General features: G+C 38.6%; 2 protein-coding genes across 7 annotated transcripts; both read left to right on the forward strand.

The window, feature by feature from the left end:
- The first annotated feature begins 626 nt into the window (after window positions 1-626).
- Window positions 627-6,815, forward strand: fkbp9 (FKBP prolyl isomerase 9). The gene is made up of 10 exons (XM_087787895.1): window positions 627-911; window positions 1,917-2,062; window positions 2,927-3,116; window positions 3,189-3,334; window positions 3,409-3,598; window positions 4,116-4,261; window positions 4,332-4,521; window positions 4,883-5,028; window positions 5,288-5,451; window positions 6,156-6,815. The coding sequence occupies exons 1-10, from the start codon at window positions 709-711 to the stop codon at window positions 6,330-6,332; spliced, it is 1,698 nt and encodes a 565-aa protein (XP_087644021.1). The 5' UTR covers window positions 627-708; the 3' UTR covers window positions 6,333-6,815.
- A 2,594-nt stretch (window positions 6,816-9,409) lies between these two features.
- LOC148084923 (uncharacterized) lies at window positions 9,410-19,756 on the forward strand. 6 transcript variants are annotated; one of them, XM_087787900.1, is made up of 14 exons: window positions 9,410-9,459; window positions 9,689-9,757; window positions 10,050-10,118; window positions 13,461-13,485; window positions 14,834-14,920; window positions 14,991-15,136; window positions 16,067-16,180; window positions 16,261-16,309; window positions 17,022-17,841; window positions 17,935-18,280; window positions 18,361-18,423; window positions 18,822-18,923; window positions 18,997-19,213; window positions 19,304-19,756. In XM_087787900.1, exons 2-14 carry the CDS (start codon window positions 9,698-9,700, stop codon window positions 19,528-19,530), a joined length of 2,325 nt encoding a protein of 774 aa, XP_087644026.1. In that variant the 5' UTR covers window positions 9,410-9,459; window positions 9,689-9,697; the 3' UTR covers window positions 19,531-19,756. The 6 variants fall into 6 exon arrangements, with proteins under 6 accessions (XP_087644026.1, XP_087644027.1, XP_087644023.1 ...); XM_087787901.1 differs by having other exon boundaries at window positions 9,429-9,459; window positions 9,696-9,757; XM_087787897.1 differs by having other exon boundaries at window positions 9,453-9,591.
- Window positions 19,757-19,785: the final 29 nt, after the last annotated feature.

The following is a 19,785-nucleotide window of genomic DNA, read 5'->3' on the forward strand; positions in this document are numbered from 1 at the left end:
TTGTATTATATACAGCTCCATGTGCTAACACCAAAGTCTGGCACGTATTTAAAAAACGAAAGATAATATTTATGACAGAAACAAGTAGCCAAATACTACTAATAATATAAATACTATATTTTTCTATAACCATTTTAATTTCAATGGTAGCGTAGAAACTCCAAAAAGTCAAGAAGTTCCAGATTTTGCCAACGTTATCTTGTATTTTACGTATAATTTGGGGCGAGTCTTTACGCCAAGACCCCAACGTTTCCACGTTGACACTTACTTGCGTTGCCTTTACTGCGCAAGAGTGAGACGTGGTGCCGAGAAACCCATTCAAACCTGGGGTGCGTCTAGTCGACTTGTCAAGCTAGGAAAACAACCGGAAACTACGGTGCGGACATCAAAATAAAACTTAACAGACTACTACTATGTGTCTATTTAATTTGATTAAGTTAATTTGTATTCTGATTGTATGGTTAAGCGCATATGACTATTTTATTATCAGGTATAGAACGTAAATAAAATGAACAATTGTACAAGGTTTGTACCGGAAATGTAGTGGCTGAGAATTAGCTTGACAGTGGGTCGTCATCGTCCTGGGACTGGAGGCAGGACTCAACTCTGAACCAGAGTAGCGGAAACTGAGCACAGGAGGGACGCAAGGAGGATACGCACAAACAAACTTAACATTTTCTTTTACTTCTAGGGTCAACCTGCACCGTCATGATGCTCCACTTTCAGAAAGTATTGTATTTATGCCTCCTTTTTGCTCTGGTCGCCGCCAATGCCCCCGTGGTGTCGCTGGACGACATCTCGATAGAGAAAACTTTCGTCCCAGAAGAGTGTGTGCGCGCGGTGAAGGTGGGCGACTACGTCAGGTACCACTACATCGGGACGTTCCCAGATGGAAAGAAGTTTGATTCCAGGTGAGTGTTCACAGAAGGAGTGTCGTTGTTAGAAGCTCTCGGGAGCACAGAGCCGCTGCAAGTCTGGACGAGCGTGCGCAATGCGTAAAAGGGCATCCCAGTGAGCCACGCAAGCACGGAGGCAGACCCTAGCCTGTGGCCCCAAGGAGTCCGGACTCATCTTTCAAAAGCAATTCAGACGATATTAGACAATTGTCATGGCGTTTTCATTACATTTTTGGTTGTATACGTATATGTGCTCTAGCTTATTTCGACAATTATATTTAATATATCAACATTCCATTGAACTTTGATGACAAGAAGACATTTGGTGCAACATTCAAAGTACCTTAACCCTTGTGTTATTTCTCGTCAAGGTGACCACATAATTCAAAGATACTTGATCAGACATTTCTAATTTAATACAAAATAGCGATGAGCTCAATTAAACAGTAGCGTTACGGAAATGCTTTGCACAACAAATAAAGATCTTTTTGTACTGGTGATGAGGCAAAGCAGTCAAAACCCTCCAAGATCCACATATTACTCTGGAACACCACATATTCTTGAAAGTTCATTAATTTAATTACCCATTTTTCAGTTATTTGTGACAGATAAACCTGATATAACCTCCTTGGCAGAGGTAATTAACAAGCTACTATTGAACTGATGGCAAATAACCAATCAAATTAATTATTATACAAAATGTTCAGCTATGTTGTATTAATGTCATCACAAGAGAGATCAGGTTATTTAAAGTTTCACCATGCAGCAATCAACCCAACATAATCCCAAATCTCTAACTTCTTTCTAAGGTAACTAGTGTTGGTGTTTTTGCATATATGTTTGTATGATGTTATGTTTGGACTGCCAAGAGCTAATAAGCTTTTATTTTAAAAAAAATAAAACAAAAAAAACTTTACAATATTACCTTTTTAGGCATTTACATTTCAACAAACTCTTTTTTTCTTCCAACAAAACTCAACAAATGACTAAGCAGGCATGTCTATTTCTTGTATTTGTCAGTTATGATCGAGGCAGCACCTACAATGTGTTTGTCGGCAAGAAGCAGCTGATTGAAGGAATGGACAAAGCTTTGGTGGGGATGTGCGTCAATGAGAGGCGACTGGTGAAGATCCCACCACACCTTGCCTACGGGAAACAAGGATACAGTGAGTATTGAATTTTAAAAGATATTTGCAAAGTCAATTTTTTATGAAACAGGAGTGACTTAAGTTCTGACCTGGGGGTTCTCTGCTAGCCTTGAACAGATGACCTCAGTCTCACTTAAATAGAATAGGGGATTGCGTGTACATTTTGTGCAAATCTTACTGTGAAGAAAACGCACATATACATTTAAAATAACATCTTCATACATGTCCATTTTCTCTATTTGTACATGCACTTTTCTTCTTGTCAGTTTATGAGTCAACAATTGCATTTTCAACTCATCAGCTGTAGGTGTCATTTGTGTTGTCATTTCTTCCTAATAGCCTTTTTAAATTCTTCCAAAAAATATTTTAAACAAATAGTTGTCCACCTTAACAAGCTACTATTGAACAAAGTTCAAATAAACAATCAAATTAATTATTATTCAAAATTAATTTATGCCCAGATGTAAAATAAAATGTGAACTGGGAATATTTAACCCCAAGATATTTTCAATTACAATTACAATTTCAGCAAAATAACCAAAAATGTGAGCAAGATCCACATTTAAAGCTGTGGAATTCAACCAACATGGTTCATCTGATGACAGTTGCATACTGTTAGTTTTTGGTGTAATAAAGAAAGTAATTACATTTCATCAAATTTATCCCGTTTCTAAAGGGAAATTTAGAGGGTTCTTCTACGGAAACTAAACATTTTTTGTTGTTTTTTGCTGTAGAGAGTTTGACAAGCAGATTTTAGGTTGTGGTCAGACTTTCTTGAACCTGATGGCAGTTCTTGTTGATTTGTCAGGACTGTCTAATATGCCTTAAGGGGTGATTGATGGTGATTTCAAGGCCCCTCATAATAGTGTAATTCCCATTCAGCTGACCTCATCCCTCCTGACTCTATCCTTCATTTTGACGTCCTCCTGCTCGATGTGTGGAACTCCGAGGATGGCGTTCAGATTAAAACCTACCACATGCCATCAGAGTGCTCCAGAAAAGTACAAGTCTCAGATTACATCCGCTACCATTACAACGGCACATTGATGGACGGGACACTGTTTGATTCCAGGTTTGTCTTTCACGTCTTCATGCATCATGAAAGTATGCTTTTATGTGACACTTTTATTCTGACATGCTGCAGCCACACTCGCATGCGCACCTACAACACCTATATAGGCATCGGCTGGCTGATAGCTGGCATGGATCAAGGCCTGTTGGGCATGTGCGTTGGAGAGAAACGCATCATCACAATGCCTCCATCACTTGGGTATGGAGAGAATGGCGATGGTAAGAAATCTGAGCTCCCTATGTATGTCAGGAATGATTCTATATACAATCCCTCCCTCTGATATTCTCCTTAGGTAGTGACATCCCTGCACAGGCCTCTCTGGTGTTTGATGTGGTTCTCCTGGACCTCCACAACACCAAGGATGGGATTGCTATCAGTAACCAGATTATGCCCGAGTCCTGTGTGAGGAAGAGCGTCAGTGGAGACTTCATGAGATACCATTACAACGGCAGTCTACTTGATGGTACTTTCTTTGATTCCAGGTATGTGCGTAAAAAAACATGACATGAGTCGTTTTGGTGTGCCAGTTGTTTGTTCCCCTTTTCCTGTGAGGTTTGTTGATGATGTGGCAGGTTGTCATAGGTGCCTCCTGCCCCAGGTGACGGTGCAAGAGGGTAGCATTTAGCAGGGACAACTGGGTTTCAGAAAAAACGTATCCGCTGTTGTTAAAACTTGAAGACTAAACATGTTTAAGACGCACTGTATTCATTGCTACTGTAATTCTCTACTCTCTGGTGTCAACAAGAAATCTCTTTCACGCTTCCAGCTGGACCAGAACTCAGCAGTGAGAGTTCTAACGGATTCTGAGATCAATAATCAATAATTGTACACTTGGGAATTTACCTATAAATTGTCAGGCTTGATTAATCAATTTATGAACGTTGATAAAACATTTTTAACCATGTTGGTCAGATGAAAAAAATGCTTGTGGCTGTAATTGTTTTGTTTCTATTTCAACCTTGATTGATTAAAGAAGTTTTGTATTTCTATATCGTGCAGCTACTCTCGTAATCGCACCTATGACACCTATGTGGGTATGGGATATGTGATCGCTGGAATGGATGAAGGTCTGATTGGAGTATGCATTGGGGAGAAACGCACCATCACCATCCCACCTCATTTGGGCTATGGAGAGGAGGGCACAGGTGGGCGTGAAAAATGCAGAACAGAAGGTTTTGTCATTGGTCAGGTTGTCACATCTTCCCATCTGTCCAGGCTCCACCATCCCTGGTTCTGCTGTTTTAGTTTTCGATGTTCACATCATTGACTTCCACAATCCATCGGATACCACAGAGATTGTTGTCACATTCAAACCTGAAGTTTGTGAAAAGCAAACAAAGAAAGGTGACTTCCTCAAGTATCACTACAACGCTACCCTGATGGACGGCACGTCAATCGACTCAACGTGAGTAGAATGAAACGAGTCCAATGACACCTTGTTACGTTTATATTAGAAAACAATCCTAGATCAGCGGATGAACAGGTTCTCAAAATTCTCAATTTTAAAGAAAGAAAAAGTTTTCCTAAAAGGGGCCAATTCAGTGTCCTGATCAGAAAAATTAATAAATAACATACATTTATAATTCTGATTACAGCATCACATACACAAATTAGAGCATTTATCAACCGAATCAGCCAGTCAAATAATATTTAATTAAAAAGTTTGGCAACTACTGTAATAGATAAATGTTTATTCCCCAAAACAGAACAGAAAAACAATTTACTGTGTCTTGGTAGCATCTTCATTTGGTTGTTCCCATTCTCAGGTACAGTTATGGGAAGACATACAACATTGTCTTGGGTGCAAATCAAGTCGTTCCTGGGATGGAGGAAGGACTGATGGACATGTGTGTTGGAGAAAAAAGACACCTTGTTATTCCACCTCATCTGGGTTATGGAGAGAGGGGAGTCAGTGAGTATCCAACTGCAACTTGAGCAAAATTATTTAAACAGTTCAACTAATCTTAATTATAGAGTGACTCAAAAACATAAACACATAATTGTGCCTAATGTTTCTGTGCATAGTTTTTATTTTACTATTTCTTTTTTTTTTCGATTGGTGGTTGGGATTTAGAATTAAGTTTCATGGATGCAATTGATCTTATCAACCTTTGCAGTCTCACAAAATGGAGGTTAGTGACTCAAGACATTTCTTTGTCTGATGTTTTTAGCCAACGAGGTTCCAGGAAGTGCTGTGCTGGTGTTTGATATTGAGCTGGAGGACATGGAGGAAGGACTGCCTGAAGGTTACATGTTCATCTGGAATGATGACGTGACACCTGACCTCTTCACAGAGATGGACATGGACAAAAATGAGCTGGTGGAGCCTTCCGAGGTTAGTTAAACATTTGATTTTCTCTAAAAACATCTACATTTTCACACATTTTTTTCTAATAAGTCAAAGTTATTATTCTTAATATCTGAATCTGGTTGGTCACAATGACATCAATACATAAGACACAAAAGGGGAGAACAAGAAAGCAGCCTCTGGTCACATTATCATATACATTTTTTTGTCAACAACCATGAAGTTTAAAAAAGTATATCCTCTACTGAGAGTGCCATATTTACTGTATCAGTTTTGGTAAAACATGTTGTACATTTAAGTATTGTTCTTAAGGAATGACTAAGAGATGTGATGTTAGGCAGAAGTTGACATCTCCGTCTTTTTATTGTATTTTTACGTCTTCATTTTAAGTATTCTTGCGCACAAGGATAGTGTATAATTCAACATTTTCTCATGACATAATGTTCTGTAACTTTTTTAAAAAACAATATCCTTTAAAATGGTATGTGGTGATGTCCAGCAATTCCTTGTTTTCAAAGTTATTGTTCCGTCTCTTAAACAGATGCTATTGCCTTAAATGCAAACGGGGCTGCTCACTTCATGAAGTGTCAATGCTACAGATGACATATTTGAATGGATTAAAGTCAATCCATCCATCACATAAATAACATTTATTTCATGCTATTAACTTTAATTTTTTTTCTTAAATGTAAAATGTTTTTTTATTTAGTAATTCTTTTTTTTCACTACAGTTTACCGACTACATCATGCGACAAGTCAACGAGGGCAAAGGTCGTCTGGCTCCAGGGTTCGATCCCTATCGTATCATTGAAAACATGTTCTCCAATCAGGACCGCAATGGAGATGGAAAGATAACGTTAGCTGAGTTCAAACTGAAGGCAGATGAAGCCCCTCATGATGAGCTATGATGGGACTGGAAATGGTCGAACTATAAGATTGGGTAATCTACATGTGGGTGGTAGATGCTTTGTTAAATGCGCACATATAAGTCACCAAATATGTGATTTGATTTATTTTTTACTTCTACTTCAAAATAACAAAATGATAGATTTTTTTTATTCAGAGGAAAATGAGCCAAAATATGTGAGCGATTTAAAATATTTTAAAATTTAAAATTTGTAAATTATTTTTCTTTTGTCCATGCTAACTCCAACAGGCATTTGGTCAAATTATTAACAAATGATCATTGAATAGTGTGCTGTGTTTGTAAATCTATACCTGCCAACCTCAACAGCTCCAAGATTCATCTGTGTAAACATCATTCCTGTGTTTGTGTGGATATTGTGTGACAAAAATGTGTGTGTTGTCATTTTTTTCTTTACTTTCAGGTTTAGATGTTAAATGTTTTTTAGATAATAAATCACCTGACCTCAGGAATTTTTCTGATTGTATGTGTTTGTCCTTTTTTCCTGTGTTTCATACGTAGTTGAGCCCATTCTGTTGTGTTTTATTGTTATCATAGAGGTCAGAGCTGTGGAGTAGAGCCAATGGTGCTGAGGTGTTCAGAGGGCACATCGAGGTGAATGGAGAAAGAGGAATGGAGGGGTTGGGTGAGAGTGTTGACGTGCAGGAGGCCATACAAGTGGGAGAAGGGAAGAGATTGAAGGACAAGTTTGTAATTGATCTGTTGATTGATAGGGAGCCAGTGGAGGTGCTAGAGGATAGGGATGATGTGATAGGACGTGGGGGTCATTGGGATTATACGTACGGCTAAGTCATGGACCAGTTGGAGTTCATGTATGGTCTTTTGAGGGAGGCCAAATAAAAGCGGTGTCGAGGTTATGAACGAGGACGATGGTGGTATAGGGTTGAGGTCGCAACAGAGTCTGTTGATATTTCGGTGGTGGAAATATGCAGTATCATGAATTCTATTCACAACCAGGAGTTCTCGGATGAAAATGTCCTGCAGTCACTGACAAAGCTGACACATGGGAGACGTTGTACCTGTCAAAAGGAAGATTCTGGAGAGGCCATCACAATCACCTGACTTAAATCCCATAGAACATCTCAGGTGCACTTCAAGAAGGCAGTTGCCTGCTGAAGCTGTAATATCTCTTGACGCAGAAAAAAAAGAAGGCAGTTGCTGCAGCAAGCTTTATTATTTTAACAACCGGGCTAAGATAGTAAGTAAGTAAGTAAGTAAGTAGAGGTTATTTGTTAAACTCTTTCTAGACCAGGGTTACAAAGTTCGTAAACAATCAAAAACAATACAGAGTTAAAATATATACTTTAAAAGGCCAAGACTGATAACACAAACACAGGAGTCCCAGAAAATCAGGGAAAAGCCTGCAGAAAATAAAAATGTCTTAACATGTTTCTTGAAGGAGTCAGTAGACTCAATCAAGTGCAGAGAGAGAGGAAGATCGTTCCAAAGCTTAGGAGCAACAACCTGGAAGGATTTCTCTCCTCTGGTCCTGAACTGTGTGCGAGGAACCATCAGTAGATTCGGATCCACAGACCTCAGAGCCCGAGCTGGGGTTTAAGGCTAGATCAGATCACTGATGTAAGGAGGAGCCGGACCATGAATAGCTCTGAACCAGAATTTGAAAATTGATCCTGATAAGATCCTGTTCTGTTCCTTGTTTTTTCTACATTTTACTAGAATTCCGGTGCACACAGATGCCTGTACTCACACACACAGATACCTGTGGATCGCTGCAAGAAACTTGTGTCCATTTTTCTCATTTTCTACTCACCCTCATGTCGACTGAGGGTAGGGATTATGTTTCAGTGTAATCGGTTCTTTTTTAGAGTTATAGGCAAAAAGATCGAATGGTGAAAATTTAATTAACTTTAACAGCCTTCTTCTGTCACACCTTAGGCTGGTTTTCCAGCGCCTGGATGAGCATGCCAAGTTTCAGTTTAGGTTGTCAGTGATGGATTTTTGGGGCCATCAGGTTTCGTTACAGACTTGTGGGTTCTTAGCCATGCAACATGCATCTCAACTTCCATTTTATGGACGCCTGAGGCTGAAGAAAGCTAAGGAAAGGTTGACTTCACCTCGGAAATGATCCAGGCTTTCACTAAACATGTTTTTTGCTTGTACTCCTCAATTTATTGTTTTTCCAATTAGAAAACAGCAATACAGATGATTATTCATAAAGATAAAAGTAAGAACAAGAACAAGAACAAAGAAAAATAAAAATAAAGAACAAGATGACTCAATCTCAGTCTAAAGAAAAAGAACATAGCTCAAAGGCAAAGGATGTAAAGATTAACATCGAATAGAATGTCAAGATACTTTCGCTCCACTCCTGCCCCTGTTAGTAGCTAGTTCCCTCATGTGGACTAGGTGTTGGGTTTCTTTTTAGAGTTATAGGCCAAATGCATATGGATTTCAAATCGATATTAACAATATGCATGTGGCCAAAAAAAAGGTGTACACCTTGTAATCAAGACAGAAAGATAATTACATAAACAATTTTCACACCATAATTACAAATTATAAATCTTCATTTCAATGCTTCCAAAATTATTATTTGCAACGCAAAAGTCCAATTTGGCGATCAAAATAATTTAGTAGTAGTAGTTTATGTTACAAAAGAAGTACAATCAATACAAAACTAAGTATATTCAAATTCAACACACACAAGAATGACTTTAAATATATAAAAGCTTGATAAAAGATGTATGCAAACACACACAAAGGCACGAAATATAAATTAAAAAATAGAATAAAAATAAATAAAACCCATAATAATGATAAAATAAATAATTCTCTTTTAGTCTTTAGTTTGACTTTATTTGTGTTATCGTAGATTTCCGGAAAATATCAGGCTTATTGCATCAGTAAATGAAATTTTAACTACTAAACTAAATATTTTTTCTTAATTATTATTATTTTATTTGAATGATAACAACATAATTTTAAACGGTCAAATAATACAGTGTGAATGTATCCAAAAAAATGTTTTCAATTTTAAAATCCGTCCAACAACTCTCGCGATGTTATTTTAAACCATGTGCACATTCGTGCCGGAAATGACGTACATCGGCGCCGGAAAACGTACGTTTTAGGCACAGGAAAGGTATTGGGTAAGTGAGACAAACAATCCTTACATATAGTTGTTTTTGAGTCAGGTAGAGCTCACAAAGTCTATATATTTTTGTAATTTGTTCACATTCTGACTTTTTTAAATTTGTATTGCTATCAACAACCGTTTCACGGTGAGTACATGTGCAGACCCTTCGAAGCGCTAGCATGTGAGGCTAACCGCGATTGTTTTCTTTTTTCCGGGTACAACTATTTCGCAAAATGAAGTAGTTGTCAGCAATGGACAACTTTGAAACTCCTTACGAGGACGATGATGTGAATGATTTCATAACGTGCACGGTAAGTCGGAGATCCACGTACCAATCACTAACACACATGCCCTGCTTGTTATAACTTATTTTACATGAACGGGACTGCCATTCACAGTCGATGGAACATTATTTTAAATGTTATTAATATTCATAGTCCTATAGTTTTTCTCACGCGTTAAATCACGCCTGATTTATATATGTATTAAATGCGTCTGTGTAGACATGGTTCAGTTTTTGTACAAAGAGAACATTTATCTTTACCGACAATTGATCTAAAGAATGTTCAATCATGTTTATTTCTTTCCTGTGCTTTTTTTTAGATGTGTGACAAGTCCATCAAAGGGAACTCGCTGTACAAGATACATTTAACAACATCAAGTCATTTGAAGGTATGCGTCTTGAAATCTGAAGTGTTTCCAGTGAATTTCTAGCTCTTTCTTTCAATATTGATTGCCTTTTGTTCCAGAAAATTGTATTTGTGGAACTGTAGCTGAGAAGATGTTTGGAGGAAATCAGTCTATTACATTTTTCCTCTGACTCACAAACGTAACTTAACCAACAAACGTGCACTGAGAAATCCCTCCTGAAAGGAGAGCCTTGCTTCACCATGGATTGGTTGCCAATTTTGTATGATTCCCTTGCTGGATTGGTAATAAGTCGTACTGAGCAACACCCAGTGAGGCTAATGTAATCTTTTCATTAATTTAATACAGCGTTTTTTTGAATAGCAAAACATTGGTGTTAATTGACAGCTGGCTGGTCTTGCACAAAAGTGACGAGTTGGCCGATTTTCTTACTTTAAAATAGCTTGTCCTGAAATGAGAGATGAAATTAAACATCCCTTCCCGGATAGTTAAATAATAAACATCGTATTTATTTAGTGCTTTTTTGGGACACACAAAGACATTTCATAGACAATTTTATTAACTGAAAGGACAGTGAAGACAATTAAGAGAATGCAATTTTGAATAGTTGAGTTTTGAGGTTTAAAGGACAACTACCGTTAATGTATTGATCCAAGTTTCTCTTAAATTGATCTTGGACCTCAATTGTATTCATCGGTATATTTCTGTTTGCACAAAACTCTTTAAGGTTTTTACATTAGAAAATGCGCTTGGTCCCCAACCACTGAAAAGGCTTAGCTGTGATTGGTCAAACATCCAGGGTTGTCATGCAGTGTCATCATTCAGGAAGTCTCCACCTCCAAAGGACAAATGTACAAGTCATTATTTGTAAAGTGCCTTTCTCAGACCATGGTCACAAAGCGAAAACAATACACAGTTAAAATGCACAAAAATAAATGCAAAAAGCCAAGATAACATGGAGACAAACACAGCAGCCCCAAGAAAATTAAGAGAAAAGACTGCACAAGTAAAAAGGTCTGAAAATGCTTCTTGAAGGATTCAGTCAACTCCATCAAATGCATAGGGAGAGGAAGGTCGTTTCCAAGCTTGGGAGTAACGGCTTGGAAGGATTTCTCTCCTCTGGTCTGGAAGCATGTGCGCAGAAACATCAGCCCGATTCTGATACACAGACCTAAGAGCCCGAGCTGGGGTGTAAGGCTGAATCTGATCACTGATGTAAGGTGGAGCCTGACCAAATGCAACACAAAAGTTTCTGAGGCTTAGTTTGACAGATTGGCCTAAGACGCAAAATAACTGACTCAACACTGGAACCTTATCATCAGTCACAATAAACAGAGTTTCTTTCCACATTTAGCTGCAAAGTGTTTTCACTCAGCCATTGTTTGATCTCTAGCAAACAGCTGACTAAGCTGTTCAGCCTCTGGGGCTCAGTTGGATCAAATGAGCAGTAGAGCTGAATGTCATGATCACAAATGTGGTTAGAAACATCAGGAAATCTCTGAATGATTTTACTCAGGGGAATCAAGTACAGCCAAAATAATAAAGGACCAAAAACAAACCCTGAGGGACTCCACATAAAAGGTCCACCATCCAGACCTTATTTGATTGGCTGTCGCACTGAAAATGTGCCCAGAAAGGTATGATGAGAACCATTGTAACCAGGACCAAGACAGTCCCACTTCATCCCTCAGTCTTCTCAGCAGGATCTGGTGATCAACTGTGTCAAAGGCTGAGGACAGATCCAAGAGAACCAGAACCATGTATCTACCCGTATCAGCCGACATCATGATGTCGCTGGACACTTTCAGTAAATCTGTCTCCGTAGAGTGATGTTTACGGAAGCCAGTCTGAAACTTCTAATGGAGGCTGCTCTGATCCAGGAACAAAGACAGCTGCTCAGATACCACCTTTTTAAGATCTTGCGACATGAATGGGAGCTTAGAAATAGGCCTGTTGTGTCCAAGCCTGTTTTTTGTTTTTTTTGACTCCAAGACGATAGTGTTTGGAGCAGCAGGACACACGAGAATTTATCGCGCCAATAATATATTTATATATATCTATAGAAAGAAGCAGGGCTATCTTCGTTGCTAAATGGCAGCTTTTTTTCAATGATCTAATGGCGTGTGTAACCACATCACTCATTTGTGTGATTTGCCACAAAGCCATCTGGAACCTCTGCGCACCGCAACTGGATTTTGTGCAAATCCGGTGTAATTCTTGTGTGGAGTGGTTACTAAAGGAGAGCTAGAAGAATGATTTGGGATAAGGACAAGGGTTAAACTAACTAATAGGATTGTGACAAACTGGTGCATACTCGGACTCTTTATGCTTCTTTTGCATCTCATCTCCTACTGGTTTCCTGGACTTGACCAATTCACTGACCTGAAATGACCTTCAGTTCACTTGATGCTCTCATTTCCAAGGTCTTTCAATGGAATTAGTAACGGTCAAAGGTAGGTCACCCTACTAATGCGCCATGGTAAGGTCACTAGGGGTAATAACCCCATCAGGTATTTTCAGTGTCTTTTGAAAATAACAAAACAAAATGGTGAATGTTTTTCTGAATGCATTCTAGTGATTGATTCAGCTGGCTTCATACTTTTGTACAGAAACTGGCATATGTCTATTTGGATCTGGAACTTCTGCCCATTTCCATATATTTTGGGGGGAGTTTGAAATGCGGAAATCCCTGTTATTGTGAATTTCAAGGCTCAAGAATGGATGCACCTGATCCTTAAGTGCTGCTATACATTGAAGCTTTGGGGCGAAGATGGTGCTCTCTTGAGAGCATCAAAATCTCCATACACCCGAAAGGTTATTATTGGTATCCAATAGAAGTTTATGAAATGCTCTTAGAAGCAGATTATGCATATTTCCATGATATGCAGATGTTTTGGAATCTTTGGAATTACTTCACAGCATGAATAGGCATGTGGAAACGTTTTCCAGACATGCATAGTTAAATGGGAACTGAAATCCTTTTGTATTCACCCCAACCCAGCAGGATTTATGCTGAGATTTTCACATTCATTGATGTCCACCTAAATTGTGCCTCATAGTATTTGTGCACACCCAATATATATAGATGTCCCTAGAGACCATCTTCCCACCATCTAGTGCTTTTTTCTTCTTTTTTTTTTAGGGGAAAGCCAAAACAGTGTGGGGCTGATTCCATATACCTCAGCTGTTTTTATGCATGATTTGATTATTAAGCTTAAATTTTTTAATGCGTTGCAGTCAAAGCCTTGCTTTATATTGGCCTTTTCTGTGAATATCGTAAATGAGACAGTAATTGAACATGAATTTGTTAAAATGATGATTATTTATTGACCAACTTTCCATTGCCTTTCTTTTATCATCTGACAGAAAGAGGATGACCTTGTTTCCCGAGGTAAGTAATAAGCCCTGCATCTGGTCATTGTTTAATCTGTTCGTTTAGTTTCCTTGGACGCGAAGCACCCCCTTGGAATTGGCTAAAACACTGTCCCGTGTTAATAGTGGTCGTTCCTAAGGGTAAGTATTTACAGTAGGCACCTCAAGCAGTGTGAATGGTTCAGCAGTGCTTAACCGGAATGTTTAGCTCCCCTTGTTGGCAAATGGATAATGATGCCAATTTTTTTTTTATAAATTTCATGAAGATTGGATCTCGTAGCCCAAGTTCCAATTCTCAGTTTGAGCCCTACCACCCAGCCCTAACCCTTCATTTGCGCGTGCCCGCGAGGTGGAGCCGAGGCCCAATTCTACTTTCCGTGAAGTGGGAGTGTTTAATTGAAGCACCAGGCTTCTACACGAGTGAGGTCGGAGTCTTCTTCCATGGGGACCAACTGGTGACTAGAGTGCTTGTCTTGCTTGTGGCCTGTGGAATCAAGGCCACCTGGGTGAATACATTAAATATTAATCCATTATCCAGAAGCCCTTCATGTTTCCTTTTTTCTTCCTGAGGATTTCCTTTATGTCTTGATATAGTCTTGAGCTCTTGGTGGGGGCACCACCTGATATCTGGACTGCTGCCAGTTGTGTAGTGTGTCATGTTTTCCATTTACGTCACTCATGCCACTGACACTTGTCTCGGACATTTGTTAAAAGGGCAAAATGTTACACCCTGTGGGATGGGTTTTATGATTAAGTTCAACGCCTACTGAATTAGCCATGGGGTGAGTGTTTATTATTATTATAATGTGATACATGCTTAAGTTTTGCAAACTTCAAATTTGCTGTATATTTAGTATTCATGGTCTTTCCCGGAAGATTAGTGAGAGACTGTGTGTGTTTGGTGGGTGGGGTCCTTCATGATGGTGGTGGTGGACCTGCAGCATCTGGAGCTGTAGATAATGTTGGAGGCTGCTCCAGGTAATTCTTTGTTGAGCCTTGATCCTCCCCATTGAGGGGACTACCTTGCCATGCTGTAACTCAGGATTTGAGGAAGTGTTTCGGTTGGCTAATGACCCCTGGAATTCCTTGATCATGCCCTCTTTTGACTGTTGTGCTCTAGGTTAGTCACAACATCTGCACCAGCTTACCTGATTCCCCTCCTTTGACCAGCAACCACACTGGGGTGATGATCTTGGGGTCATTGGTCTTCCGTTGATGTAGCCCAGATTGGACTACACGGTTTAAAGAAATCAATTTAGAAGAAGGGAATTCTAGATCCTTCTGCAAATCAATCAAATGGATTGATTTGATTCCACCCAAGATGTAAATTAACAGATTTTCTTAACACATTTTGTGTTTTCTAATAGGGCTCCTGAACAGAAAAAAGAGGGCGCCTGTGTTCCAAGATGTTTCACAATATCTGGACTATCTTCAGCTTGTTGAGCCCATCATAGGTAATGACACTGCAAGATGTTTTGTGTTTTTGCTCTCTAAACACTAATATCATATCTGCCTCTTTCTCAGGTTTAGGAGTATTGCAACAATTGACTCAGGGCAATGCTGATAAAAGTGCATGGCCCCTCTATTCATGTCATCTATGTAAACAACAGCTGGATCTACCGGAAATGGTCCACCACCTGATTGGAAGAAAACACAGAAAGAAATACATAGTAAATCCCTTTCATTTAAATATTGTTTGAAACAAATCAGAGCATATGTATTAATGTATATTGGGGATCCCAGATATCCGATATTTAGTGTATTTCTGCTAATATTCAAAACGTTGCTAAACACTTATTTTTATTTCCGTATAAAACTGCGATTTGAGAGCCATTCTCACTCTTATATTACCAAATTATCACTCGTGTTTTTTTATTTATTTTTTTTTGGTCCTTTTTTTCTTAATCAAGCCAATCATGGAATGGACCACGCTATACCAACATTTCTATCTTCTCATTACACGACAGCGCGTGATTGAGTCATCATAACTTTTTTTTTGCTTTCTCCTGTCATGAGCTGCACTTAAATATTAGTTAATTTATGGTAAATTCCCTTAATGTCATTCAGAAGGAGGAAATAAACTTAAACTCAGGTCTCAAATTAAGAGCAACGTTCTGTCTGCCCTTTTTTTTAAGCACTGTTTTACTCTGTACTGTTTAACGCCTTCATTTTAGCCTTTAATTTTGGGAAATTTTCATTAATATTTTAGCTGTGACTTTTACATGTCAGATATAGACTTTAAACCCAAAAATGTCATGACATGCATCAAGTATTTTCAAATGTGAGTGCAAAGAAAAGTTAGTCTTTTGTACCTTTTCACCTGGTTGTCAACCAAGAAGGTATTATAACTTTCACAGTATAAGCAACATTTTGATAATAAAAAATAGTTTTGCGAATGAAAAAGTACCAAAAATGTGTCACCACCCCAGACCTGTCTCACTTGCAATTTTCTTAGTGTTTACAATTACGTCAAATCGAATTTAACTAACTGGGATGCCTGATATTTATACGTATATACAAGTATACAAGTGTATAATAAATTGGTGTGTAAAATGTTATCTATATAAGTCTTTTAGTATATGTAAAACATGATTTTGCAGGAATCCAAAAGGCCTGACTTGGTGACCTGGGATCTGGAATCACACTGTGGGGCGAAGTTCATACGAAATAAGGCAGAAATTGTTGAACGAGAGGAAGGAAGAGGTTGGCCCAAGGTTGGTCACAATAATTTATTTATTTACACACTTTTGGAGAGGATTGATTGATTGATTAATTAATGTGATTTATGTTTCAGCCAATAAAGAATTCGAGAAATATGAAGAACACACAACATCCCCCAACAAGTATGTACACTTGTGCAATAAATCAACTTTGTGAGGATGTGATAAAAATAGTTTGTTGGCCAGTTTATCACCATTGCAAATTATGGGTTATTTTTCATTTGGTCAATTATGGGTATCGGTGTGTTCTAGTTTGTATACCGTTGGTGTACAGGTGATATGACCTGTCTGTTAGTAATATGACTGCAATGTAAGGTTACTGTTCAAATTGCAAGAAGACAATGTTATTTTCACCTAAAATATGTTATAGACCGTTTGTTTGAGTGGCGAGAAGTTGTAGCCTATTTAAAATATATTTTCACTGGCTTTTGAGCTCTGAGCTGTGGTTAATATGTCTATGCGGCGACAGAAACTAACTGCATCTAATGTCTAAATTAACTGCATAACACCTAGAGTTTAATGACTACAGCAAACATTGGTTCCACGCACACGGTTCAGGACCAGAGGAGAGAAATCCTCAAAGACTGTTGCTCCTAAGCTTTGGAACGATCTTCCTCTCTCTTTGCGCTTGAAGGAGTCTACTGACTTCTTTGTCTCTGTGTTATCTTGACCTTTAAAGTATATATTTTATTGAGTATTGTTTTGATTGTTTAAGCGCTTTTTGACCCTGGTCAAAGCCTTGGATAGGTAACTTAATGAGCCCTATCCTAAATAGTGCTTTACATTTTTATCGTGTCACATGACTTATTTGTTGTTTCTTTATTTATTCTCATAGAGCCACAAGGACAGAATCCAAAAGGAAGTGCTCCGTTTCCTCAATTTAAATCCAAAAGAACACGTGCTGAATTCTTTCAGTCCAAGAGATTTAATGGACTCAGACAAAATTACGAAAGAGAGGGTAATCTGGGCCATGGCCCCAGCAAGAAGGACAATGGCCCCAATCAGGAGGATTGGGTAAATGAGAGGAAAGAAAGTGCAGAAAGACACTTCTTAGACACTGATTCTCATGGGCAGTATGATCAAATCGTTCAGCAGCCACAATTGCCAAATGTTTGTAAACCTGTGCTTCCCCGTTATAGTCTTAGGGATGAGTCTCCTCACCGCAGTGTTAAAGAACACAGCCTAGATGTTCCCTACTCTGATCTTGGCCATCACCAGCATATTTATTCTAACACCAAACAGGGGAGGGATTATCAACACTCCAACTATAAGTCTCCAGTGCATAATGGCAATGAAGAAAATAAATGGTCACCTTCAGACATATACACGACCAGAGAAGAATGGCAAGGACAAAATAAACCTGCCCCAAACAGTGATTTTGTCACAAGACATGATTCACACGATCGTATCCTAGTAAAGGATTACAATCACCAGTTAAGTCTGACTTCACCCACTGATCGATTTGAAAACCCAGGGTTCAGCCGAACAGAATCCCCAACCCTTCTTTCGACGGAGAATACCAATAGGACAATCTCTAGCATCCCTGAGCCATTCATGCGCTTTCTGGAAAGAGCGGAAGACCACAAGGGGAACAGAAAGAGGAATGCGGACTACTCTGTCTCACCAGCTGAGGAAGTAGGCCTGGCAAAGAAAGTGTACGTTTGAATTGCTAGATTTATTTGGAACTCAAGTGAAAGATTAAGTTTTTTCTGATCGTTTCATTTAAGTTTTTTTTTTTTTCCATAAAGATTTCTTGGAAAGTACTCAAAATGGAATCCAAACCAGACAGAAGATCAACAAGAATATCCCTCAATGTCATCTGGTCCCTTCATATTGGAGCGTGATTCTATCCAGGCAGAACTTTTGCCCGGATATTCCCAGTTGATACTTGACCCTACGAGAAGGGAAAGAAGCCCAAATCGGGCAGAATTCCAACAACAACAACAACAACAACAACAACATCAACAACATCAACACTCCTCAATGTTGGATGATAGTTTATGGAAAAGAAAGGGTCAAATTGATGTAAAATATCAACTAGAGTCTATGGCTCCTGCTCCGTGGAGGCCGGAGCCTACTTCGTTCATAGCAGAGGTACAAAGTGAAGTTAATTGCAGTTATTCTTAGCAGCCAGTCAGTGTTTACTTTCTTTCTTTCTATTTGTTTTGATAAAGGACCCTGCTTTGGGAATTCACCAAAGAGAAATGGCCAACCCAGAAGCTGTTCTAGATATCCTGGTAAGAATGATCCTCCACTTAACCTCAGCTGAGGATTGTAGTTGTATTGTTTGGAATTGACTGGATCAAACGTCAGTGCTAGATGAAGATTTGACAATCGGACACAGAGTTGTACTCTTCAGTCAAAAATGTAGTTATATTAACAAATTTTCTTTTCCCGTGAATGTTAAATTTGGGTTACAGTAGTTGGGATTCAGGAACCTAAATTTAACAATTGTTGGAAAATGGCCAATATATAAATGTATCAACCTTTTGATAATTTACGACCTCAAAATTGTTTTATATTAAACTGTTCATGCCAGTTTCATTTAACCATGCCAAAACCTCACATTACCATCACATCAAAGGTGTTTGCATTTTAATAGCACTGCTTGCTCTGCCATTCTGTCCACTTTTAGGATAATGTTGAAATCGAGAATGCAGAAGATGCTACATTCCTCAAGAACAAACTCTTGAATATTTTGGATGAATACAAGGCCAAGAAAATGAAGAACACTATTGTAAGTAATGCAACTATTTAATGTTCTTCCATGAAAGCTGTTATTAAAAATAAATCTATTTGGCTTTCTGAAGCAATACCAAACAGGGAATGAAAATTCTATAAATCCTGGTTCAAGAACTTCTAAGGAATCCCCATATGAGAGATGCATCAGAGGTGTTGGAGACGTCAGGGAAGATCATATGAGAAGTGGGTGGAGAGATGATAACCGTGGACATGCCAGTATGGACCTTGATTATCGATTACCAATGACCACAGTACACAAGCCAATGAACAGATGGGCCTATGAAGGTTTGATTTCTTAGATGGCTATTCTATCTCTCTATACATTAAATGTCAAAGTTGTAACATTTATGTTCTTCTGTTTCTCTGCTTTTGTAGAACGTGCTAGTCCTGCCAATGTGTATACAGATGAGCGACAATGGATGACTAAAAGATTACCAGAGTATGCCATGGATCATGGCCATCAACCTATTCCAATGCTGGCTCAGTGCCGCAATGCTGGCCCTTCTCGTGACTTGGATCCCACGATGCCTAGAGGCCCGCAGTACTCGAGCAATATCAATAAACTGAACTCCACCTTGATGGCACTCATAAGGCGTAAATGATCATGTTATCTTTAGTTTCAAAACATGCCATAGTTCAGTCCTTCAGATTATTGTTGTGTATATATGCAGTGATGCGTTTTGGCTGTTGGATGACTTTTAGACTCTTTCCAGCAAAGATGTCAACTTAGTTCAATGATTGCTGTTTTTGTTTCAGTTTATTTTCCATTATAACCATCATATTTGTCAGAATATTGCTTATAAATGCTTAATAAAGTAATTTAAATTCCATGTTGATCCCTCATTACATCCACTCAT

The sequence above is a fragment of the Callionymus lyra genome, chromosome 3, assembly GCF_982586985.1.
Source record: "Callionymus lyra chromosome 3, fCalLyr1.hap1.1, whole genome shotgun sequence".
Taxonomy (NCBI): Eukaryota; Metazoa; Chordata; class Actinopteri; order Syngnathiformes; family Callionymidae; genus Callionymus; species Callionymus lyra.